At 47.1% G+C, this 27484-nt stretch overlaps 1 protein-coding gene across 1 annotated transcript in view; it reads right to left on the reverse strand.

Moving 5' to 3' along the window:
- The window catches only part of MED12L (mediator complex subunit 12L), a 359593-nt gene extending 332801 nt beyond the window's left edge, over positions 1-26792 (reverse strand). Inside the window, exon 1 of the mRNA XM_089910995.1 lies at positions 26424-26792. Coding sequence (XP_089767121.1) covers positions 26424-26522 — 99 coding nt within the window. The 5' untranslated portion in view covers positions 26523-26792. The remainder of the gene's footprint in view (positions 1-26423) is intronic.
- Positions 26793-27484: the final 692 nt, after the last annotated feature.

The raw sequence follows: 27484 nt of genomic DNA on the forward strand, positions 1-27484 counted from the left end.
GTGGATTTATGACTAGAGCCACTTAACCTCCCAGAGCAGTGGCTGTCACCCCATCAGGCCCAAGGCACCATCCTAAAAGCAAATATTTTTAAATGCCCTTTTTCCAAGCCTGAAATGAAATTCATAGACAATAACTTACCAACATTTTTTTAAAAAATCAATGTTAATGCCCTCACTCTAAAAGATTTTTCAAAATGAAAGTAAGTTATAACAACACAGGTACTTGAAAAGAAAACCCTCAGGCATACACAACAAGACCTCTACTACCCAAAAAGTGTGGTCCATGGGCCATCAGTGCTGGCTTGTTACAAATGTAGAATCTCATTTCAATCAGCTTAACAAATGCTCCAGGTAATTCATGGACACATTAACCTTTGAGAGGTGGGGCCCTAGGAGACATCAAGAATTAGTAAATGTTTGTTCCTATACCTAGAATCACCATAAATGCAATCCGTACAAAATGCAGACTGATAGAGGTGTGCTATATTGCTATTTCGAATTATCAGGAACAGCATGGTGTGAATCTCCTGTAACGGTGAAAACTCTTAGTAAAATTTTCAAACCAACAAAATAAAATCTTCTCCCAATATATTAAAACGCAATCGTTATATTCCTCAGAGCCTCAGTGTATACTGACTGTGTATTAAAATCATGCCAAAAAAATACTTTGAGATCATATGTAAATAGATTCCCACCTGGAACAGAGAGAAAACGACTTTGAAAGTTTGGTGGCACATATGACAATCCAGTGGGACACAGGACAATTCGTCATTGAGGACATCTAGCACACCTGGCCCCGCCCACTAAATGGCAGTAGCACCTCAACTCTAGTGATAGCTGACACCTGCTCCCAGAGTGTCACCACACTCCTGCAGAAAACCAAAGTTTACTGAGAGGACTGCTTTTACCTTTTAAAGCCCTGTCTCTGAAAAGGGGAATCCAGGTTTCAGAAACAGGGAGCTTCACACAGGCTCTGCTCCTGCTGCAACACCATGACGGTGGGACGTCCAGCTCCAGCCACTACAGGCCCCTACAGCTCGCAGCTGTGGCTACAGGTGGAGGCCTTGCTGACCCCAGGGTAAGGATGACTAAGTGGAAATGCACACAAGGGGGACAAGAGCCCAGGCTCTGCAATCAGACTGTCTGAATTTGAACCTCCAACTCCACTGAAGAGTAACTCAAAGCAAGCTCTGGAACTGTTACCGGGCCTCAGTTTCCTCAACTGTGAAACAGGGATAGTAAGAGTCTCTACTACTATTATCTCCATAGCCCAGTTGAGGAAATAAAAAGCAGAGAGGTTAATTAACTTACCCAAGGTCACATAGTGGTAAAGAACTCCAAAGAATCCACGTTCCTAGCCACCACGCTATATGAACGTGGCCAGCAATAAGTATTACTGCTGCTGCTGTCTGTGTCATATTTCTGGTTCAGGAAACTGATAACCTGAAGCTTCAGTAAGCACTCAGAAATACAAAAGATCTGCTTCAGAAATTAAAAAGACCTTGGCCTTCAGTAGTGGTTCCCAAACTTTTGCATGCATCAGAATCCCCTGAGGGGTTTGCTAAATAGCACCGCTGCCACTGGGGCCCCTCCCCCAGAGTTTCCAATTCAATAGGTGGGGTGGTGCCCAAAAATCTGAGTTTCTAACAACTTCCCAGATGAGTGATGCATATCCAGGGACCACACTTTGAGAGCCCCTGACATAAAGATTTGGAGTTGGTGGCTTTCTAGAAAACCAGGGCGTTCCCATGCCCAGTATCAGGGCTGCACTCACCACCAGGGAGAAACTCGATGCTCCACCTTAGCTCAGGAGCAGGAAGTCCCAAGAAGAAAAGCCTGGTCAGAATTCTCTGCCACACCCTTGTCCCCACTCCAAAGGCACACACACAAAGCTACACACACACACAACACACACATACACACAAACACACACACGAGGATCAAGGAAGAAAGCAAGTCAGAAAGTTTCTCTTTCACTCCTTTAACTTCTCATAGACCCACGAATAAAAACACTGGGGCTGCAGAGTGCTCAATTAAACCAGGAAGCTCACAGGGCTGAAACAGAAGGCTGGAAGGCACTTCTGTTAAAGTTTACTCACGCAGAACTTTAGGTCAGCTTCCTAGAGAAACCAAGTGAAACGGAGGTAAAAACCAAAGCGTCACAACCAAAACATGCACCCTGATGGTTTTTCTCCTAAAGTTTCTTTAAAGAGTGAAAGTCCACAGCAAGAATCCAAACACTGAGTTAAGAGTAAGATCCAGATTCCAGGGTGTTTACTATTGTGGTTTAGACAGTGTTTCTCAAACTTCAGTAATGCACAAACAGACCCCTTTGAAAGGAAAAACATCCTCTCTGACCCCAGGATGCATGATGAACCCAATTTGGGAAAATGAGATAGGACATGGATACTTAACAGCATTAGGCAGCGTTAAGAGATTCAGAACAAGATGTAACTTGTTATACGAACTCTAACTACAAACTTTTATGACACTTTGCTCTGAAGGCCTTTGCCAAATCTAATCAAGCAAATATGTAAGGGAGAGAGTCCAGATTTTAAAACAGCATGCCTCTAAAATCCCCAAGCCAGGGGACACAAATAGCTTCCTCTTGCACTAACCTTGAACCTCTTCAAAGGTTTTTCTAAATAAGAGCGCATAACCACCAAAGTCCTTACCATGGTCCTTACAGAAACTGAAACTTGTTTTGCTACACCTAGTCAACAATACTCATAAAAACTAGAACCGTCAGCTGCTACTTTGCCTATTTGCAAAGCTGAGACAACTAAACCCCTCAAAACTTGGGGACACAACCAACCACTAATCACGATCTTAGCACCAAATCCTTTCCAGTAGAAGAACTCCTTTGTTGGAGGTTGAAAGTTTTCCCATTGTACAATGTGGGGAATAAAGAAAAATAAAGTGCCAACCATGAACTCAGAGTTTTAAATGTTTTTGTTTATCATTAACAGCAGTGGGGACAAAACACTGTACACACATGTGTGAGCCCTAATACCTACTCAGCCAAGAGACAACGCTAGCTGAGAACACGCATTCTGCCCGGTGGCCTGGGGCAGCGGTGCACCAGGCCAGGCAGCCTATGATTTCAACAGGTTTAAAACGGAATTGGTCCAAAAGTAACCTCAACACAGAAAAAAGGAATCTCGGCCACTTGGTCGTTGGCTTCAACTAAAATGATAAGCCTTAAAGCAATTTTAGGGAGACAGGTACCCAGAGACAAACAGAAAGAAAAGCCTAGAAACTGGCCCATGTTCATATGGAAGGCCAGCATTCACTCTGCATTTCTGTATTTTGTACGGATACAGAAGTCAGACCTTCGATATTTTGGGTGAACTCCAAATGCATCCATAAATCTCGTGCATTTACCTTGAACTTCAGAGAATGATGTTATTTTTTGGATCGCTTTCAAAGCAATCTTTTAATTTCAATAAATGTTTCATCAGGAAAGTGAAACCATTTTGATGCCAGTTTGGAAATTGCTTAAGCTCTTTCTCACTCAAAAGGGGAAAAAAGTCAGTTTAGCACAATTTTCAATGACCATCTCAAAAGCAGGTAATAAATACACACACACAAGGTGCACACACACTTAACCTCCTCCAGACTTCTCATCTACCGCAAAGAACACATGCAGAGATGCCCGATTTCCTCGGTCACCTACTTGCATCTAACACACTAACTCAATGACTGTCAACAGATTGGACAGAAATGCCCACCAGGCATGACAATGTCACAGCAGTAGTTGTCTCTCTATGCACCAGTTAGGCTGTGTTAGCTAAGGTCTTACCCCAAACAAAATTTTTAAAAACAGCTTTATAACTGTTTTCCCTAGCTTGTCCACCTCTCTCCCAGAAGAGCGTTCTCTGAGACCCCTGAGGATGTCTGCAGATCCCATTTGAGAAGTGAGGCTATGATAACACCCATCATGGATAGATTCAATAGTGGTTTTTTTGTTTTTTTGGCCTTGCCATGCAGCATGCGGGATCTTAGTTCCCTGACCAGGGATCGAAACTGCGCCCCTGCAGTGGAAGCTCAGAGTCCTAACCACTGGACTGCCAGGGAACTCCCAGAATCAATAGTCTTCAGGCAACACTTAGGGTTAGCAGATACAAATGACCCAAGAGATAAGGGAAAAATCTTTCTCGCCTCAGACCTCATCATTAACCAGTTCTATCCATACTTCTCTCAAAACATGTCTCACATCTAGTCCTTCCTCTAAAATAATACGTACAGCCATCTCTCTACACTGCGGCCACTGTCACAGCAGGCCCACGTTGCTGCTCTTCACACACCTCCCCTCCTCCGTCCAGACCTTTCCTCAACCTAGCCTGCCCACTGGCCCCTGATGAACCTTCCTGAAACAGGTTTTCTTTTCTGCTCTCCCCTATTCGAAAGCCTCAGAGGCTTTCCACCCACCCCACCCCACCCCACCCCCAACCCGCAGGACCTAAAGAGAACAGAAGCATCTAGCACAACACTCTACAGATCCCCAATAACATCTGTGGGACTTCGCTGCACCTAACTCCAGCCTTGACTCAAAACACGATCACCGGGCTTCCCTGGTGGTGCAGTGGTTGAGAATCCGCCCGCCAATGCAGGGGACACGGGTTCGATCCCTGGTCCAGGAAGATCCCACATGCCGCAGAGCAACTAAGCCCGTGCGCCACAACTACCGAGCCTGCGCTCTAGAGCCCGTGAGCCACAACTACTGAGCCGACGCGCCTAGAGCCCGTGCTCTGCCACTGCAATGAAAAGCCCACGCACTGCAATGAAGAATAGCCCCCGCTCGACGCAACTGGAGAAAGCCCATGTGCAGCAACGAAGACCCAACGCAGCCAAAAATAAAAATTCATTAATTAATTTTTTTAAAAAACCCACAATCACCTAGGATGGGCATTAAACCCTCGAACAACCAAGCTCCACTTCCCAGTCTCACTTCCATTCTGAGTGTCAGAATCACAGAGATCTGAGTTTGAATATAGAGCCTTACCTATCACAGGGAACAACGTTAAGTGACCTCTCTGTACCTCAGCTGCTTCAACTGAAGTAAGACAAGAATAACTCACAGGGCTGAGGTTACATAAGATAAAATGTACAAAGTTTAGCACAGTGCCTGGCCCCATATTAAGTGCTCCATAAATGGTGGCTACTGGTATAAAAAAAATTAGAGCTTTTTTTTTTTAACTTACATTTAATCTACTTGACTATTATATTTCTTGCCACATACACTGTCTTTTCAACCTCTAAGCCTTGCCTGATTCCATTCCCATCCCCTGGAGAACAGCATGAAATCTCTTGCCTTCTTCAAACCCCAGCTCAGGGCTTCCCCTCATTTGATCAACAAATAACGAAGTATACATCACGTGTGCTAAGTACTGGGGATTCCATAGTGAGCAAACTGCAAGTGTGATAAATGCCCCAAGGAGAAGTACTACCTGCTCAGAGCACACATGATAGGGGCTTAACCGAATCTGAGAACTCAGAAAAAACTCCCTGAAGAAGTGGTCTTTGAGCCAAACTCTGAGTCTGAAATAGGAGTAAACTAAGTTAAGAGGAGGACCCTTACGACAGCAAGGTTGACATTTTGCGTGAAGTGATATAATACTAGCTCTACGAAGACCACGACAAGTTAGAGGCGTATATGGTAACCGCTAACGCAATCGCTAATAAAAACAAAACGTAAAGAGGTAAACTAAAATGTCAATAGGTAAGTTTCAATTATTTTTAACATAGTTTAATAATCCAGAAGTAAAATGGTAAATAAATCGAACCGTATCAGTAATCGGGTTAAGATTCCAACTAAAAGACAGGGATTGCTAGAATGGATGAGGAAGCAAAACCCAGCTACATGCTGTACTTTAAATATATTAAGACAGATAAGGTGACAGAAAACTGATGGAAAGAGATATATACCATACAAATGATGAACTTAAGAGGGCTGGCGTGGCTATATTAATACTGGACAAAGTCAACTTCAAGATAAAGAGCATTATCAAAGATAAAGAGGGGGGCTTCCCTGGTGGCGCAGTGGTTGAGAGTCCGCCTGCCGATGCAGGGGACACGGGTTCGTGCCCCGGTCCGGGAGGATCCCACATGCCGCAGAGCGGCTGGGCCTGTGAGCCATGGCCGCTGAGCCTGCGCGTCCGGAGCCTGTGCTCCGCAACGGGAGAGGCCACAGCAGTGAGAGACCCGCGTACCGCAAAAAAAAAAAAAAAAAAAAAAAGATAAAGAGGGCACACCATAATGATGAAAGGGTCAACTCATCGGGAAGACGTAACAACAATCACGGGCACTGTGTGCCCAACAAGAGACAGGAAGAGCGTGTGTAAGGTCTGTAGGCCTGGGAAAATGAAAGAAAGAATGCTGTCATGGCAGGAGCAAAGGGACGCAGGTGTGAGGTGAGGCTGGGCAGTGGGTGGGGATAGAATACACAGGGTCTTGTGGACCAAGTAAAGGACTTCTATCTTTACAAGAGTAAAGGGTTTTACCCACACACCTATGGTCAGTTAATCTTCGACAAAGGAGGCAAGAATATACAATGGGAAAAAGACAGTCTCTTCAGCAAGTGGTGCTGGGAAAGTTTAACAGCCACATGTAAAAATCAATGAAGTTAGAACACACTCTCACACCATACACAAAAATAAACTCAAAATGGCTTAAATGCTTAAACATACGACATGACACCACAAAACTCCTAGAAGAGAGCATAGGCAAAACATTCACCAACATAAATCGTACCAATGTTTTCTTAGGTCAGTCTCCCAAGACAATAGAAATAAGAACAAAAATAAACAAATGGGACCTAATCAAACTTACAAGCTTTTGCACAGCAAAGGGAACCATAAAGAAAACAAAAAGAGAGCCTACAGAATGGAAGAAAATATTTGCAAACCATGAGACAGACAAGGGCTTAATTTCCAAAATATACAAACAGCTCATACAACTCAATAACAAAAAAACAAACAACCCAATCAAAAAATGGGCAGAAGACCTAAATGACATTTCTCCAAAGAAGACATACAGATGGCCAATAGGCACATGAAAAGATGCTCATCATCACTAATTACTAGAGAAATGCAAATCAAAACTACAATGAGGTACCACCTCACACCAGGCAGAATGGCCATCATTAAAATGTCTACAAATGACAAACGTAGGGTGTGGAGGGTATGGAGAAAAGGGAACCCTCCTACACTGTTGGTGGGAATGTAAATTGGTGCAGCCACTATGGAGAAAGTATGGAGATTCCTTAAAAAACTAAAAATGGAGTTGCCGTATGATCCAGCAATCCCACTCCTGGGCATATACCCAGATAAAACTATAATTCAAAAAGATACATGCAACTAACACAACACTGTTAATCAACTATGCTCCAATATAAAATAAAAACTAAAAAATAAATTTTTAAAAAAGATACATGCACCCCTACGTTCATAGCAGCACTATTCACGATAGCCAAGACGGAAGCAACTTAAATGGCCATCGACAGATGAATAAAGATGTTGTCCATATATACAACGGAATACTACTCAGCCATACAAAAGAATGAAATAACGCCATTTGCAACAACATGGATGAACCTAGAGATTATCATACTAAGTGAAGTAAGTCAGAAAGAGAAAGACAAATACCATAGGACATCACTTATATGTGGAATCTAAAATATGACACAAATGAACTTATCTACAAAACAGACCCACAGACACAGAGAACAGTTGCTAAGCGGGAGGAAGGCCGGGGAAGGGATGGATTGGGAGGTTAGGATTAGCAGATGCAAATTATTATATGTAGATTGGATAAAAAACAAGGTGCTACTGTCTAGCACAGAGAACTGTATTGAATATCCTTTGATAAGCCATAATGGAAAGGAAGATGAAAAAGAATGTATAGATAGATATGTATAAGTGAATCACTTTGCCGTACAGCAGAAATTAACACAACATTGTAAATCAACTATAATTAAATAAATTTTTTGAAGAAAAGAGTAAAGGGTTTTATGCAGTGGGGTGACATCATCCAAACTGAATAGGTCCACAGTGGGGACAACTGATTGGAGCCGGTCAGACCAAACAGGAGGCCTGGGGGACAAGGGGATTGGGACGGGTTAGAGGCTCTCTTAAGAGTCGAGACGTGAGAAGACGGTAGCTAGGACCAAGACAGAGGCGGAAAGAAGGGGAAGCATGGAGGGATATTTACGGGGCTACTCAACAGGGCTTTTGGTAACATGTTGGATGGAATGACAAAGAGTGAGGTTATCAAGGATGTCCCCGGATTTCTGGGATGGCAAGAGCTCTTAAAACAGCGTATAGCAGTGTTAGGGGAATTTTTGGAGGGAAGAGGAACAGATCACAAGTTCAGTTTTAAATGTTAACTTTGAGGGCTTCCCTGGTGGCGCAGTGATTGAGAGTCCGCCTGCCGATGCAGGGGACACGGGTTCGTGCCCCGGTCCGGGAAGATCCCACATGCCACGGAGCGGCTGCGCCCGTGAGCCATGGCCGCTGAGCCTGCGCGTCCGGAGCCTGTGCTCTGCAACGGGAGAGGCCACAACAGTGAGAGGCCCGCGTACCGCAAAAAAAATAATTAAAAATAAATAAATGTTAACTTTGAGGTAGCTGGCAAAACAAGATGTTTCTTACAGACATTTAGAAGTCTAGAGTGCCCAGAAGGTAAGGTCCAGTACCAGACCAACCAGGGACATGCGGAGGAGGGTCTAGAGACAAGCCCTGCAGGCACTGAATTGTGTACCCCGAAAAGATAGGTCAAAGTCCTAACCCCTATACCTGTGACCCTATTTGGAAATAGGGTCTGGGCAGCAATCATCAAGTTAAGATCATGCTGAAATTGGATGGGTCCTAATCCAACAGCACATGGCTGGTGTCCTTATCAAAGAAAAGACACAGAAGGAAGACGGAGGCAGAGGTTGGAATTATGCTGCCACAAACGAAGGAAAGCCTGGGGCTACCAGAAGCTGGACGAGGAAAGGAAGGATCCTCCTCTAGAGGTGTGGCCCTGCCTCCGGAGCTGTGGGAGAACTTCCATTGTTTTAAGCCACCCAATTTATGGTATTTTGTTTAGGCAGCCCTAGGAAAGTAAAAAATCCATGTAGGAGAGGAAGAGGGGAAGCTCTGCCCTATCCCTCAAAGCAAGACTACCCTCTAAACTCAGGATCCAGGCCATTTGGCAGCAGCAAGGGTCTACAACGCAGAGTCTACGGCTGAGAAAAGCAGCATCGCTTGGCTCTGTAAAAGGGGACACCCCGGCGCCCTGCACCACAACAACAGGCACTGATTTCTGCTTGTATCTCTTCTAATTGACAGGTCACTTAACAGCTGTTTGAGAACTTTAGAAAAAAAAAAAAAAAGGGCGGGGTAGTGGGCTGTTTCCCCAATGCAGCCAAAATGCTTGTAAGAAAAGGCACTGCCACCAGCCTCCTGAAGAGAGAGCCAAGGGAAGGGGCCAGACTGACTCAGGGGAGGCACAACTCCCCTAAAAGGCCACCTAGCATTTCCCCTACCCCCACCAACATCTCTAACATCAGGGCCACATTTGCATCGAGGCCACATCTGAAACTCAGGTCTTTACACATCCACCCTTGTCTACACGGCTATTAATATTCACCCCCATCCAAACCACACCTGCAGGCCATCAATCACTAACGGTGGGGACTCAGACGAACCCCAAAGGATATGAGCTCAACACAAAACAGCAAGTCCTATCTTGCACACCTGTACCGAGCAGTAGGCAAAAGAGAAGAAAAGAAAATCATGGTTATAGTAATACTACTCTACTCTCTGGCCTTTACGCAGCATATTCACGCCCATCTTCCTAAAAGCCAAATGGCTCTGGCAGGATGGGTGCCCGTTTACAGGCTGAGAAACTGAGGCTGAAGTTGGGGGGGCGGGGCAGTGAAATGGTTAAGCGGCCACGTGAGAATCAAGCCTCCAAGAGGCCCAATGTGCTCTCCAAGAAGTTGAGATCTTGGAGGAGATCAGTATGATTCCAATCAACCTCAACTAGAATCCTGGCTCCCTCCTTTCCTGTGAAATGGAGATCCACCTACCTTCCGTTGTAAAGAATAAGAGGAAATCGTATGTGAGGCACTCAGCGCTTTAAAAATGGGCTCATGGGAGTTCCCTTGTGGTCCAGTGGTTAGGACTCTGCACTTTCACTGCCAAGGGCCCGTGTTCAATCCCTGGTCGGGGCACTGAGATCCCACAAGCCACCCATCATGGCCAAAAAAAAAAATGCTCATCACGGTCATTATAACTGTGATTCTTCACCAGGCAGCACATCCAGGCCCACACCACGCACCACACGTCCGGAGATTCAGCCACTCTCCAAAAAGCGAATGGGAATGTCCACCGAGTAGGATGTGCTGAACACACGAGACTCTGGGGCCCGACTCCCCAGGAGAACCTCCCTCATCCTTAACCATGAGACAGGCAGGCCCTCCCCCTCCACTGAAAGTGGGAGAGACTTTGATTCAAATTACCTCCAAATACACTTAGCATTTATTCCACTTGTATCTAAATAATTGTAGCCTATTAATTCATATTCAAATCACCTTCAAATGCATGTCACCCTCTGATATCAAACACCTGGATGTGGCTCTCAGGAGAATTGTAGGAAAACTGCCAGAGAAAACTACTTGAACTTTTAGATTTGCAGACACATAAAGCAGGAAAGGGGATTTAAGGTGTCCAGAGTTGATTCTGCCCAGAGCTGTATTTAAGGCAGCCTCAGGAGACAATTTTCTCTTTGGATCCCCCATTGCTCAGGTAAGTCACCGTCCCACACAACTCACGCATTGCAGTCACATCTTAATGTAAGCTCTTCCTGTAAATCGTATTTTTCGCTTAGTGCTGAATCTGCCTCCCACTGGGCTAGGTGATCTGAGGGCAGAAAAAACAAACTCAAGCCATGGTTTCTGTCCTCTGAAGTTAACTGTCCGGTGGACTGACTCACTGTGCCCCTTACCTGGGTGCTCCTGTTCACTTCTACCCTACGCCTAACTGCATCCCGCATGCCACGTGCCTGTAGGAAGGCGTGTTGTGCGATTTCCACCAAATGAACTGCAAATTCACAAAGAGGAAAACTTCTTGGGTGATAGGGATGGAACGGGCGCCGGAAAAATCTAGTAAAACTGCAGAACACCCTTCTTCCTGCCTGGGAGGGAGAACAGAGATTGGGAATGTGTCTTTTTGGCTGCTGATGGTGATGACGTTGTTCATTTGTTTACCCGGAAACAGAGAGGCTAAACCTACAGTTTTGAACCAAGAAAGCAAATGTCCGTGAGTCCACCTCCGAAAATGTAGTCCTAAAGTCAACCTCTGTTAACACCTCTCAGCCTCCACCCTTTTTATTTTCGGGAGGCTTGCTCATTCCCACCTCTTCCGGGGAGCTTAGCCAACCTTCCAAGCAGTCTGGCGGTTCACCGCCACCAAAGCCGCCCATGGAGGGCTGAATAACAGGTATTGAAGGCGAGGTTTAAAGCATGGGACAATAAACCAAAAGCCCTTTGAGTCATCAGACCCTCGAGTAAACGTTCCGTGCCGCAGGGTGAGTGAGGTGCGTGGGGAGGGGTGGGAGGGGAGGGGAGTCCGAATATTCATTCCAATCTAGCCATCAGGTAATTCTAGATACCTGCCATATCTCTAAAGACTGAGCACAAAAAGGTGTCACTCTGAGATGCTCAAGCAACAGGACCTACTACCACCCCAGGTGAACGGTGTCCAAGAACTCGAAGCATTTTCCGCACTCCCCTCGCCTTCATTTCCTTTGACCAATTTGTCACTGACCGCCAGTTCCTCTTCTCCGGTCCTATTTAAAGCCCAGATCTGTCGGGCTCTTTTTACTTCATGCTTTGGTTACTACAGCTGCCTCCCTCACAGCCTCCCCGACTCCCGGATTTATTAGGCATGAGCTAGTGGGATAAATCTGACAGCGGGACCTCGTGAACTCGTCACCACCACCCCGCAACCGCAACCCGCCAGGACTCCAGGACTCCAAGCCCCATCTGCAGAGACACTGCCTTTTCCCCTCCATGCCTCGCTCATCCTACCTTCAGCTCTTTCTTAGGAAAGAAAGGGTACAACCTGCCCCGACTCACTCGGGTCCTGCCCCTCACACCTACATCCTCCAGGGAGACCTCCACGTATTCCAACCCTCTCTTTCCTGAACTCACGCAGCATTTTTAGCGGCACTATATAGAGAGCAGAATGGTTACAGCACGGGCTCAGGAGTCCAATCCCAACTCCATCACTATGCAGCTAAAGGACCTTGGGCAAGTGAAGTGACCCCTGTGACCGCCCTCCTGTGCCTCAGTTTCTTCGTCTGTAAAAAGGAGGTAAGAGTACCCACCTGAGAGGTGTTTGTGAGGCTGGCATAAAACCAAACATGTAAAGCACTCAGAATAACCAACACAACGCTGTCTATCGTGATGGAACGCGGCACTTTATACCCCATACTGAATGTATACGTTATTCCTCAATTTTAAAATAAACAAAAACCAATGCATTAGTCATTTTTAAAACCGTTTTATGTGCGTCAGTGAGCCAGATGTTAATTTCTAGAGCTGTGCTACTCAGAGTGTGGTCTGAAACTGCTACCGGCCCTCAAGGATAATATGCAAAAATTGAGAGTGAGTGCTTGGAAACTTTCATAGCAACTTGACATTGCCACTACATTCAAGCAGCATTTCATTTTTCTAGTAATTCATTTTTATCATACATGTATATCAGTCTGCAACAGATTGAAAATTAATTTTAAAGAAACTTGTCCTTCACCATAGATATTTTGAGAAGCGCTGTTCTAGAGGGGACAGAAGCCGACTTCTATTTCTTTCCTACACACCCACATCGCTGAGTGCTGTAGGAGGCACATATCAAGTACTAAGTAAATGGAAGTATAACTTCACAAACATTTTCGATTATTTAATAATGACTTAAAAGCAGATCTCATGTGAGTAGTCGAAATGTAAAGTGTCTCCAGTTCACGATCATTTTTTTTCCCAAGGAGTTGACATTTAGTCTAAAATTGACCAAAGAGTGAAAACAGCTCTGACCCCAAAAATACTTTCCATACTGTCTACTAGCAGCACTGTGTAGAGCTTTAAAAAAACCCCGAAAGAAAAAAAAAAAGAAAGAAAGAAAAAACTCTAAGCAATGTCAATATTAACCTTCCTCACAGAACTCAGGAGAAATATAAATTGTTTCGCACTGCCTTGGACATACTTTTGATAGAGCCTCTCTCTATACCTTCATGTAAACCAGCACCTTAGCAAAAAATTCCAATGACGACGCTTCAGACAAAATACATTTTCCTTAGTTCTTCCCTGCTGCCAATGCCTTAAAATGGTCCTAATCTCAACAACCTCATTAGATTAATCCATGAATGAAATGGCTGGAAAAGGAAAGCAGTAAATTCCACCAAATTTTAGTTGACAACAAGGCGGCATTTGCGTAGCTGAGCTGTGGCACATTGGATGTGGGTTGAAGGCTGAGTTAATTCTTGCCGAGGAAAATCTTTGCGCATTCAAACTAACTCTGGAAATGCTTGCAGAAAATTAAAGGTAAACAGGGAGTCCTGTATACGTCCTGCATCCCGTCCTTTCTCAGAGGCAGCAATGCGTAACACTACATATAAAGTGTCACTCCCAGTAGGACCTCAGTCCCCTGGTCCCTGGACCAGGTCAGCCTTGCTCCAGCGGACAGCCCTCTCTCTCCAGCAGATTTAATCTCTTCCTCTCTCTAACTGTCCCCAAAATCTATAGATATGTTCAAGTTGAGGATGCAATACGCTCTTGCTTTACTGAACTACTTGCAATTCCTCCAAAGACTGTGTCCCATTTCCCATCTCGGTGCCTTTGCTCATACCCTCTGCCCAGAAGACCCTGTCATCTGAAAAACACCCACATTTCTGAAGACTCTTCTCATCCTCAAGAGAGATGACCCCTCCCTCATTGGTTTCCGCCACCACGCTGAATGACCTCAGGGCTCTGCACACAGGACTGTCATCTCTCCACGCAAAGCTCCTCAACGGTAGAAACCATGTCTTACATTTCCTGGCATCGCGGTGCCCTGTACAGGGCTTCTGAGAGCCATTTGCTAATAATGACTGCCCCGTTACCAGATCCAGACAACAAATATTTCTTTAACCCCTACCGTACCCCAGACCCCCTCCATGCCGCTGGTCATCAGTGGGGAGGGGGAAAGGACATCGCCCTTGCTTCATGAAACCTACACTGGTTGGAGGACAGAGCACAGAAGAAAAACACAAACCGTGCTGAGGAGCAAATCATCACACTGCAGTGACAAAGAGAAGGCAACCAGGCGGCAGGAAGCACACGTGCAAAGGCCCTGAAGGGGGAACTGCCAAACTAAGAGGAGGCCAAGGAGACGCTAGCTCTCCCCTTGGACCAGTGCTCACCCCCACACCCGTCTCCCTAACAACTCCCCTCCTCGGAGGTCCTGCTGCCAAGTGTCTAGAGTCTGCCTCCTCCTCCCTCTCTCTGCACATGCTCAACAGGTAATCGCAGCCATGACTTCAACTAGCCATGCACAAATCACACCCAAAGCCAGATCTGTTCTACTGCTCTACAGTTCAACCTGGATTCCCCAGAGGCATCTCAAATTGAAAATATTAAAAAAAAAAAATGAACTCATTCTCTCCACTCCCCTCCCCTACCTTCCCACCCTTGGGAAAAAAAAAAAAAGTTAACAAGTTCTTTCGCTCCCTATGGCATGTTAGTTTGAGGGGTACTATCAACCATCTACCTACCCAGCTGTGTAAGCCAGTGCTCTCCATTTCAAAGACCTCTGAGGTTCCCAAGAACTTTCCAGCTACACATCCGTGAGACCAAATTTTCTTCATATCCTTCAAACGGAACAACATACTATAATAGACTAAATGGAGAACTAGATAAGAGAATCCAGACACTAAAGAGATTAGATTTGCAGAAATGTAAAACAATGCCACTCTTTCCACAATTTTTTTTTGATTTGGAAAAATAGTTCCTGTTCGTAAAAAACATGTGAAGCATGAAACTGGTTTATTATTATTTTTAAATGAATTAATACATATTTCTAAAATTTCTCAGGTCTAATTTCTAATATGGTAAATACTGAGATATAACTTACATGAAAGCTCTGTGGCATCCTAAATAAGGTTTATTATAAAGGGGTCCTAAGATCAGAGAGTTTGGGAACCACTGGCCTAAGCTAAAAATGTTGGTATAGCCTTGTACTCGTTCGTCCCTCTCACCAAACGCATCCACTTTGCCAGTTCTGCCGCCCCAATAACCTTTCTCCTAAATTCTCTCCTACTCTTTCTTCCCAAGCCCAGGAGGCCAAAAGGACCCACAAGAGACATCCCAATCAAATCCTGGAACCTGTGAGTGTTACTTATTCGGAAAAAGGGTCTTTATATATACACTACTATGTATTAATATAAAGTAAATAACTAATGAGACTGTATAGCACAGGGAACTCTACTCAATGCTCTGTGGTGACCTAAATGGGAAGGAAATCCAAAAGAGGGGATATATGTGTACGTATAGCTGATTCACTTTGCCGTACAGCAGAAACTAACACAACACTTTAAAGCAAATATACTCTAAAAAAAATTAATTGAAAAAAAAAAAAGGAGAAAGTGTCTTTGCAGATGTAATTAAGTTAAATATCTTGAGATGAGATCATCCTGTGTCATCCAAGTGGGCCCTAAATCCAATAACAAGTGCCCTTATCAGGCACACCCAGAGAACAGACACACAGAGAAGGCCATGTGAAGACGGAAGCAGAAGTGAGACAGATGTGGTCACAAAGAGGCCAAGGGATGCCCGGAGCCACCAGAGGCGGGGTGCAGAAAGGAAACGCTCTCCCCTAGAGCTCCAGAGGAGTATAAGCCCACCAACGCTCCCTTCAGACAGCCGGCCTCCAGAGCTGCGAGAGAATAAATCTCCGTCGTTCTAGGCCACCTGATTTGTGGTACCTTGTTATGGCAGCCACGAAAAGCTAAACCACCACCACCACCACCCCCGAGGCCTGGGACGTCAGTGACCACCTAGCTCGTCAGTCTTTCTGCCTCAGTGTGACCCTCAGAAGCACCATCCCTTCAAACTGAGACCCTTAGTCATCTTAAATCTCACTCCCCTAACACCCCTGAACGGCCACCTCGTGGCCTCCGCACAGCACACAAAGGACCCCATAACTTGACCTTTCCTTCCCACTCTGACCCGGGTGCCCCTTGCACGCCCCACACCACACCTCAGGCTCACAGCACAGCCCACGTTCCTCCTGGCCTGTGACCCTTCACACCGCACCCTCAGCCCCCGCCACTGCTACGCACCCTCCAAGTCCAAGGCTCAAAATCTCCTCCTCTACCAGGTCCTGTCAAAAAGCGGGTCACTGCCGCTTGTCTCCACAGCACTTCGTACATTCCCCTCGAATAACATGTGAAACACTGTATCCCGTATTTACAGGTCTGTCACTCCCTCCAGACCAGGGTTTCTCAACCTGGGAACCACTGACGTTTGAGTCCAGATAAGCCTTTGTTGTGAGGACTGTCTGAAGTACTGGAGAGTGTTAGCGACGTCCCCTGACTCCTGCCTACCAGATGCCAGTAGCAGTTAACGCACGTGCGCATGCGCGCACACACAGGCACCCATAACTGCAACAACCCAAAATGTCTTCAAACACTGCCAGTGTCCATAGGGGGCCACCCCAGATGAAAACCGCTGCTCTGTATTGAAACCGTTGGGTGCCCAGGACCATATCCAATGCTCCCAGCATCTGTTTACGCTTTCATTCGTAAAAGACATTTTGAGTCTGAGGTTTGGTCCAGGCACTGTGCTCAAAGCCAGAGACACAGGAGGAAATACAAGTCTTAGGCCCTGTCCTCATGAAGCCACGGCTGGCAAAATGCCTACAAGGTGCTCAATAATAGTGACTGGATGACAGAATCCGTTTGGCATGCACACATATAGTCATGCTTCCTTCGGAACATGGCAAATAAAACCCAGGGGCTAAAATTTTTCTCCTCTTCTCATGCCCGAGCATTTCGTAACTAAGGGGGATCCCTTTGTATACAGAATGCCATGTATAAGTGTCACTCCCTGGAAGTGGGCAACTGGTACAGCTTGTGTGTTTGTATCTCCAAGAGAGCTACCCATAAATAAAGGAGAATCTCAACCAAGAAAATGAAAACTGGACAGGCTCAATCCCCAACACAGCCCACAAAGGCCAGTGCCAGAGCTATCTGCACCAGAGGCCATGGACAGGGCTGAGAACCTCCCACCAAAAAACAGGACGACAAGAGCGCCTGAGCTTCCAGAGTATTCTTCCCTCTGCCCAGGAGACACCACACAAGGTTCTGGCAGGCTCTGAGAAGATCAAGTAAATGGCTAGCCGAACAGTCCCCAGCTCTCGCAGAGGCACTGGGTGCCCTAAAAATGCAGGGTAGTTCTCATTGCCAGGGCAACGCAAGGGTGTTTACCAGAAGCGGAGGCTGTGTACAGAGGGGAGGCCAAGTAAAGCCGCAAGAACAAATCAGGGCACACAAGTGCCTGGCCAAGATCTGCCTTCACGAGTCACTTTAACCTCTCTGGGACTCAACTTCCACTTGTATTGAATGAGGAAAGTGAGAGCGACCTATCTCTAAGCTCCCTTCTAGCTCTAAACACATCTGGTTTCCCCCGCCCCCAGAATGATACAGACCCACAGAATCTCCCTCTCCAAACAAAACCCAATAGGGATCTCCCTCCCTTCCCACCAAAACTCTTTCTGCCAGAAATGGAAACAAATGAAGGAGCCATTTCCACATCCCCTCAGCTTCTGAGAGGCGCTCTGCAGAATTAAGCACCGAACAGACAAGGTGCAGGTGATCTTTGTCTCTTGCTGTACTCAGGAAGCCGGAGAGTAGGAGAGTTCTGGGAGAAAAGGCTCATGCTGTGACGGTTTGAGGGGGACAAAACAGAAATGGGAAGTACCATGACAACCTTCCAATGCTTTCAGACACAAGAAATTGACAACTGGCCCAACAATGGTTTAAACCAGGTGGACACCTCTTGTTTACTTAACAAGAAGTCCAGGGAGAGGTGGTCAAGGTCAGTTCAGTAGCTTAACAATTTCATAAAGCCACTGAATCACCTCCACTCTTCATCCATAGGCTCACTGCCTCATGGTAACAAGACAGGTGCCCTAGCTCCAACCATCATATCCTCTTATTAATTTTCCAAAGATAGGAAGCTAAGGAGCTATCAGGGCATCAAGAGAAGGCACCCTCTCCCTTGCCTGTACTTTTTTCAGCAAGGAAAAATATTCTTCTCCAAAAAGTCACAAAGCAGATTTCTATTAAATCTCTTTAGCCAGAATTCAGTTATATGCTCACCCCAAGCTGCAAGAGAGGCTAAGAAAGTGGGGATCTGGCTTTAAATTTTTTTTTTTTTTTTTTTTTTTTTGGGAAGCAAGTAGGGGAAACAGGGATAAGAATGATGGTAAAGTAGCCAACAAGGCAGCTGGCACATACAACCATACCCAGCACTGTGTGGGGAAATGCTTAACAACCAGCTTTCAAAAGAACTAAAACAAAACAAAAACCCTTAATGCGTAGCATTTGCCAATTTCCTTGGTGTAAATACTCCCTTGATGCCAAATTTCAAGTCACCAGCATGATATTAACCAGCTCACAAAATTCCTGAAATTTTAATAATCAGCTGGTACCACTGAACTGATACCTCAACATTTGGTAAAAATTAAGTTTACAATACTCCTCCCACATTCAAAACACTCTAGATGACTCGATATTATTCTCTCCAGCTCATAGGTGAGGAAGATGACACAGCACCCCAAATCACACAGCTTAAGTGGCAGGGTTGAAATGTTGACCTAACAGCCCTAGCCCAGCCTCATCACAGCTTTGACACGTCACAAGTGCCTATACCTACACCCTCAAGATCGCTCTGCCTAAACCTCAGCTAAAGGGGCTCTAACTTGGTTTGGAACCAACAACAAAGGTGCACTCCAGTAAACCCAATCAAAGTTACCTAATAATTATTAAGTTACTTCCTCCAATGACACTGGTAGTGCACATTTATTGTTACGGTGGAGAATACAGATTAGTACAAAAGAGAAAATAAAAATCACCCCTACACCCATCCTTAAAAGAGAGCAATTGTCTACATGTGGGTGATAATCTTTCCAGATTACGTAGACATATATTTTTAAAGTAGAAATCATGCTATTGGGTAACATAACGACACTCTTCTTTTTAATGTAAATTTTCCAAAACAGAGAAATAGAGAGGACTGTACCATGAACTCCCTTGTTGTCATCACCCAACTTCAGAAATCCTCTAAAAACAATGAGAAGTCCAAGCGTTTCCATGTTCCCTTCTCAGAGTGGAATGTGTAGGAGGTAGGCGCCTCCCTCCACACTTCCCTCGGATTTCTCTCCTGCCTGGCCTTCCCCACTCAGACTCTGAGGTCAGCCCTTCTCCAGGCTTAGGCCACCAGCTCCTTTCATCGCTGCTCAGAGAACACTGGGGAAGGGAACTTGTAATCATGCTCACTCTTCTTATGGATCCCTCTACCTTCTCTAATTCCTGCCTAGTCTGTCAAGAAGCCTCACAGCTGGGGTTCAGAACCTCATTAAAGGAGAGTTTCAGAAGAAATACATCACAATTCTTTGGAATTTCCAACTTCCACTTACTCCATTCTCCCACCTCTGTTTTATTTTCACCTGGATGGATATACACCCCTGAGAGGCATTGCTAACCGGTTCAGCTAAAATCCTAGGGCTCTGTTCATCCTCATTTTCTCCCACTCAGTGCCCACCCAAGGCAGTCTGCCTTCCAGACCTCACTTCCTGGTCCTCCGTCTTCCTAAGGAATCACATTTTACCTCTACAGGTGCCAGACTAAGTGAAATACCCAACAGGCTAAAGGATGGTGGCTGCACCCCAAATTAACAGCTTTACATGAGTCCCCAAAGAGCCTAGTTGAAAGCCCAGGCCCAAAGTCAAATATAAACTCTGTAGCCCCCAATAAGTTCAAAGAACATGCTCATGGGACAAAGCAAGAACGGCTCCCCTGAGCCCCAAGTTTAGCCAAGTGCACATAGAAGGGAGCTGTGGATATTTCAAGCCCAAGGCATGGAATTCTAGTCTGCCATAAACCACGTACAGCTGACAGAAAACAAGCCTATGCTGGGAATCATGGGTATTAGAACAGAACTTCAGGGGGGACAGCAGCTAAATGCATTTGCTCTGAATAGTGTATTTGTCTAAAGACTCCAACACATCAAATAGTGGGGAGCAGGCAGGAATAAGGGGAGAGTCTGGCTTACAATGGTCTCTACAGGTAAAGACACAAACTAAAGCAGTGGCTTTCAAAACTTCATGTGTTTGGGAATCACCTAGAAAACGCGTTTAAAATGCAAATTCCTCAACCTCCTTCCCAGAAATTCTGACTCAGCAGGTCTGGGGTGGAGGCGGGCGCATTATGGCGGCATTTTTAAGGAGCATCTTTGACAACGCTGTGGCAGGTGTTGGCAGTCCCTGAGAAATGACAGCCACTTGCGTTCCTCCGCCACAAAGTTTTTGTGGCAACACTCCTGTGAGCAGTGGAAGAAACAGGGCCTCTCACCCAGTGCTTTTTACACTGGTTCTGGCCTAAGAGTCTCAGGAGGAATAAGTTAAATACACAGAGGCCTCTCCCAAACACTGCTATTCAGGGAGGTCTATGATGGGGCCCTGGGGCCAGCCAATTCATCTCAGGGGGAAGCTTTCTCCCTAAACATCTCCGTCTTTTGGTGCCCCAGGCAACTGGTCAACCTGTCCTCTCATCCCGGGCAACTTCATCAACATCCTCCCTCTCAGAGGTTATTAAGAAACAAATTTTCACCGCCCCTCCCCCCAACCTCCCCAGCTGTCACTAAAACAAGCATTTAATGTTTTAAGGGTTTTAGATGCTAACAAGAAAACAGGCGTTACCAAAATAAAACAAGCATTGGGACAGTTAAGAGTTATAAATACTCATAACTGCTCGTTAAGAGCTCTGTCTGCATTTTATTCATTTCTTCGAGAACTATTTACTGAGCACCCAGTCTCATCCCAGGCACTAGGCAGTTCACAAGTGTGGACGCCACAGACAAGCCCCTGCTGTCCTGCAGCTTACATCCTAGTGTGGAAGGAAGACCAGGGAGAGGATAAGGATTCTAATAAGGGAATTTCTGACAGTGACAAGCACCACAAAACATATGAACACAAAATAATGAACTAACAAGGATAAGAGAAGATGGGTTACAAAGAAGGTCTCCTTGCCAGCTAGTCTCTATAAGTAAATGACAGGAGACATGACTGCAGGGGCAGCAAGGGACAAGAACCTAAACACTAAGGAGCTGGGCCTGCTAGGAGAGAGGTGGCCAGTGGTCCCACCACACAGCCAGGAGGTGGCTAAGCAAATCAGGAGGGGCCAGATCTCCAAGGGCCAGGGTCTTGGGGATGTTACAGGTATAATGAAGCCCCGGGATCATTTAACAAGGGAGGGGTTATACTAAGAGTAGCTGACCTGTACTAAGCACCGTTTGTGTGCCAGGCACCATTCAAATCTCATTTTATCTTCCCAGCAACCCCGTGAAGTAGGAACAAATAAGTAGGAACACCCCACACCCCCCGCCGTTCCACAGGTCATATCTGAGTCAAAACAGGCAGTAGGGGGCTTCCCTGGTGGCGCAGTGGTTGAGAGTCCGCCTGCCGATGCAGGGGACGCGGGTTCGTGCCCCGGTCCAGGAAGATCCCACATGCCGCGGAGCGGCTGGGCCCGTGAGCCGTGGCCGCTGAGCCTGCGCGTCCGGAGCCTGTGCTCCGCGACGGGAGAGGCCACAGCGGTGAGAGGCCCGCGTACCCCAAAAAAAAAAAAAAACAGGCAGTAAGTGATGGAGCCAGACCGCAAAGCCAGGTGGTCTGGCTACAGGCAGTGGTTGTGGAAGTGACCAAGGGGCAGATGGGCGGGGCCTCGAAGGCCTAATTCAGTAGGGAGTTTGAGTTTTATTCCAAGTGTGATGGAAAGCCATTGGAGGGGGGCTGAGACTTTCTGACTCGTTCCCTTAGATCTAAGAGAGGGGACAACTTCTGGGGAAAGCCCACCGTACCCTGGCTGAGCTGGCTGCTAGACCAAACTACAGCGACTTCGGCCACAGAGATGTCTAACCCTGCCCTGCCTGGGTTGGAAGAGCTCTCCAGCCCCTGCAGAATTGGATGCCACCTTCGCTCTAGGTAAGTATCTCAAAGTGGAGCCCCGGACCAGCAGCATTAAATCACCAGGATCTTGTTAGAAATGCAAATTACGGGGTCCCACCTCAGCCCTACTGAATCTGAAAAACTCGGGCCATCTGTTTTTAACAAGCCCTACAGGTGTGTCGAGTGTGACACATTATCCACATGGAGCCATCCCCACCCCCATACCCTCCCAAATCACGCTCTACTGGTCCTCGGGCAGCCTCTGCACTGCGCACCAAGCCATCCTCCCCTCTGGACCCTACTGGCGGGGTTCTATGGCTCCTGATGCCTGGAAATCTCACTATTGCCCCAACCTACTTTTCTAACTCATTTGATTTCCTAGAAACATTGACTACTCAGCTATTTAGGCCTCTTCTACCCTGGAAGTAAAACTTCTCTTCCTTTCTACTTCTAGAGTTTAATTCTGCTTTCAGCCTTGTAGCCTCCAAAGTAGACAGCAAGGATAATTTCTGCCTTAACCTAGACTCTCCCTAACACCCCTCAGTCGCCAGATTTCTCTTCATTCATTCATTCCCACTCTCAGTTATAAATTCCTACAAGTGCCCATGCCCTCAGCTAGGAACTAACTGCAGTAGGTGCCGGGTACTTCAGGGATTCCTCAACAGCTCTCAGCCCTGCCCTCGTTTCTGACTCCTTAGTGGGGGGCTGGGGGCGACACGCAAATAAATACAGAATTAATTACAAATTATCTACGTGTACTAGGAAGGCCTCTGAGGAGGCCGCTGGGCTGAGACCTGAATGATGAAGAAGCAGGCCTGACGGTAGTTTAAAACAGCAAATATTTGCGTGTTGAATCCATGCCATACTCTGGTCTAAGTGTTTTATGTTTACTATCCATATAATCTTCCAACAGCCCTAAGGAGCGGGTAGTATTCTCATCCCGAAGCTACAAGAGGGGATATTGAGGCACAGGGAGAATAAGGAGTATATGTAAACAGCAGAGCCAGGATTCAAAACCAAGCACACTGGCTCCAGAGCCTACCTACTCTCCTAACCACAGGATTCGGTGATGAGAGCAGGGTAGAATGGTGCGGGTGCGGGTGCGGGTGGAAAGGCAGACAGGGGTCCAGGCAGGCAGAGTAGCACATGTAAGAGCCCCGGGGCAGAGCAAAGTCAGACTGAAGCAGAAAGGAAGTGGAAACTGGTAAGCGGTGAGGTGAAACTGGGGAGCGGCAGAGGGACTGGAAATATATTTGGGAAATGGACGGGACAAGACGTGCTGACAGGTGTATTATGGGGTGTAAGGGAGAAGGAGGAAACAAGGAGAACTCACAGTTTTCTGGTGCCCTATTTTCGAGGCTTGAGGACAGAGGGTAAAGTATTATAACACAAGATATACTAAAGTCCCGCGGAGCGCTGAGGCACAGCAAGCTCTCAAATGAACAGACTCCATCGATCAAGCAGGTTAAAGCTTCCAGTCCCCCCCACCCCACCCCCACCTCTCTACAGGAGGTCTTCATTCAAGGGTCCCATCCTGTCCCCCGGGAGCTAGTTTCCAGAACACTATTAGCCCGGGTAACAGCAGTAAAAGCTGCAGCTCCAGTAATAAGAATAGCTTTACCAGGAGGAGGGTTTTTCTCACAAAAATGTAATGCGTTTAGGACCAGGGTTCTCAAGTTTTTCTCAACAGCACAATGATGCTAATTTACAAATGAGAAGTGATGCGGCTTGCCCGAGGCCACACAAATGCAAAGAGGCTGAAACAGAATCCAATTCCAGGTCTGCCTAACTTGGAAGCCCACACTTCCTCCATTAAATCAGCATTTCCCACAGCGTGGGACAGGTCTCTCTGATGGAATACACCAGTGGTTTTAGATGAACTTTTTAAAGTTTTAATCCTTATGGTCGTGTTTCAATATGAATAATCATATATGTGTGTATATAACATCAAATAAATAAAAATTTTAAATGAGATATATACATGATTTGATATGAATTTATATATATATCACATCAAATCCATGACTTCTTGTGTATTACTGCCTAAGAAACAGAAAAGGTTGCCTAAAAGTTAAACATTAGAATAAAAGTACAGGTGATAGAGGGATAGAAGAGAAATGTTGAGGTGACGCAGAAATAACTGAAGCTTGTGAAACGCTGCTCACCACAGCACCGCCCAAGAACAGCCAAGCACCTGTTCCATGTTGTATTCAAATCTGGCTACAGCCACACATAACTCTGACTCTGCTCCAGAGGGATAAAATGTTGGTTGCCTCTGGGGAAAGGGAATAATATCAGAACAACGCAATTTAGCATAAATCATCCTTAGCACAGTACTGGTCTTGACAGAAGATACTGTTTTGGTCATCCAACTCCTCTCTGCTGATTCACCACACACCTTAAGTCAGGTAAGCTTTCCTGGGCCTCAGTTTCACTTTGTCCAAAGGAAGTTACAAAAAGCAGGCTCTAAGGTCACTTCCAGTTTTAGAGTTCCATAAAATGTCATAAATACCCTAAAATCCAAAAGTATTTTTTTCCAGAATCATAGAGGCCCCAACCCTGAGTGAGTGTCGACCTGAGGTATAAATGTTAAATAACCCCACAAGGCATCCCAGGCCCCCATCCCTTAACTGGGGAGATGCTATCAATTATGCTGCCCTCTGGAAAGATGTGACAAAAGACATTAATTACAAGATGATATGTCCCTGTCCCCTCCAAAACTTTAAGAATTTTCTGCCACAAATGTTTAAGTTATTAACTTTCACTATACTTGGTTGTTAGTGTTTGTTATTTCGTCTGTAACAATTAACTGTATTCTGGGTGGCAGTAGCAGGGAGAGAAATGGGTAGGGAAGAAATCTGCAAAATCTCATCAAACTCCTATCCTCATATTAAGCCTCCGCTGAGAAACACCTGTAAAACCTTCCAAGCTTCGATGTGAATTACTCCCCGGATGTTCGAACACGTTTAATATGCTAAACCTCTAAAAGGAGTCCTCACTCCTTATCTTTCAGAAACATTATTAACAAAACAGTTTAACCAGAACAAGCATTCTTCCTTTATTATTGAAATAGATACATTCATCAAAAGGGAAGTCTTAAGGACCCTCCTGGCCTTCTTTACAAAGCCCCTTCTGGGATGTCAGTAGGCCTGTAAACTTTTAATAGAAGGTTTTTAGGTTCCCAGAAAGAGAAGTTTTGAAATGTGCTCACTTCATGTTTAGCTGAAGACAACAGAGGATGGGTGGGCTGCAGCTGGCAAACTCAGAAAGCACAGCTGGGTAGCAGGTGATCTTAAAAAAAAAAAAAGCAAATCCCAGGGCAAATTGCGTAGCCAGGGGTGATCATTATAACTGGAGAGTTGTTACATAATTACTTGTTAACTACTAACAAACATATACAAGGTTTCAAAATGCCATGGTTACTCTAGCCATCGAAGCTAGTGTATCTAGTGGAAGAGTCCAGGTTCCTCCAATTAATTTCATTCAAAGAAACAAGCAATCCCAGGACCTATTCCCTTCCAAGGTAACCTGACTGCCTTTACATATACAAAACAGCCTCCAGCAATTAAGCCAATCGCCTCTAGGGATGAAAATCAGTGTTTCCCTTTCATATTGATTTTTAAAGGGGAGAGGGGAGACAGAAGTACGTTACAAGAGCTAAATATTCATCACCTCGACAAAAACGACTTCCACTCCAAACTGGAAAATTTGAACAGAAAAGGTCTTCCGCCACCCCACCCACAGCCGCCCCTGCTCGGCTGGCGCAAAACCCAAGACCTGTGTCGGATGCACTGCATTCCAACATTTTTCAAAAAGTTTACGAGGCTTTACCGAAGCGGCGGGGAGAAAAATAAAGCAGGCAAAAGCCGGGGAGAGGGAGCTGGAGGGTTTCCGTAGGGAAGAACCGGGTGAAGCGCCCGGCTGCGCCGTGCAAGGCCCGGTAACGGGGAAGCGACCCGGCACCCGGAGAGCGAGCGCCCCCGTGGCGCGCAGGGACTGACAGCCGCTCGGTCTCCACCGCCGGGGGTCCCCCAGCCCCCCAGCCCGGCCCCCGCCGCCAGTCCCCCTGCCCACCCTTCCCCCGCAGCGCCGGCGATGCCCGCTGGGCCAACTTGGCCCCGGGTCAGCGCTGCGGAGCGCGGCCCCGGTTGCCGGGGAGGCCGCCGGCGCCCTTACCTCCTTCTGCTTGGGGTCCTGCGGGTAGACGTCCGGCGGCCCGAGCCGGGGGCGTTTCAGCGGTCTCTGCTCATAGCTGAGAAGCCCGAAGGCGGCCATGATCTCTCATGTTAACCGGCGAAATGAATGAGAGTTGGAGCTGGAGCAGCCGCCTCTGAGCACCAGGGAGCAGCACTTTGCAGACAGACTCCCTCTCCCCCTCCTCGCTCGTGTGGCGCTGCAGGCAGGAATAAAGCAGGTTGGATGCTGCCGCTGCCCGGCACGCAGACACGCGCTGATGGGGGCAGCCTTCGGCGGGCACCCTGCTGCGCTGGAGCCCCGGGACGCACCGCCAACGGAGGGGCTGGAGGTCCACCTGGATCCTCCGAGGCGCCTGCCTCCTGTTCCCCACCACCCTGTCCCCAGGGGGAGGAGCAGCTGATGGGAACGTGTGACTTTTTTCACCAATGGACCTAAACCCACCCCAGCCGAGCGCAGGGTGGGGTGGGGGAGGGGCACGGGGCGGGGGGAAAAAAACTTTTCTTGGCGCCCCAGGCAGGTGGCTCGAGTGCTTGCCCTAGGCGCGGGTGGCCCGCCTACCCGAGGAAGAGACGGCGGAGGGGCCCGCCCCCGCCCCCTCTTCTACAGCAGGGACCCTTCCCCCGCCGCCACGCGCCCCGCAGACCCCGCCACCTGGGCGCGGACCCGGTTGGGAAGGAGGGGGACAGGCCTGGAGGGGGTGGGGGAGACAGGGATGCGGGCGGTGGGGAAGCGGCCAGTGCCTCCTAGACGCCCGCCGGGCTCCGGTGGCGCATCCGCGGCTCCGGTCCCCTCGGCGGCTCCGGGCAGGCGCCGAGGCGCGCTGCTAGCGGTCGCAGCGGGTGGAGGGGGCCGTGCTCACGGTGGCTCGGGGCCGACTTAACCCTTTGCTGCCCCTCCAGGGGCTGGGGAAGTGGGGGTGGTGAGGAGGGTTGGCAGCGAGTGCCGACGGGGGTAGCTAGCCCGCGGGCATCTCGGGCTCCTCCAACCCCCCGCCCACCCCCGGCCGCGCTCCTTCCCCCTCCCCCCGCCCCCAACAGTTT

This window comes from Delphinapterus leucas, chromosome 4, assembly GCF_059928025.1.
Source record: "Delphinapterus leucas isolate spDelLeu-1000000601 "Yukka" chromosome 4, BTC_Dleu_Yukka2, whole genome shotgun sequence".
NCBI classification, from domain to species: domain Eukaryota; kingdom Metazoa; phylum Chordata; class Mammalia; order Artiodactyla; family Monodontidae; genus Delphinapterus; species Delphinapterus leucas.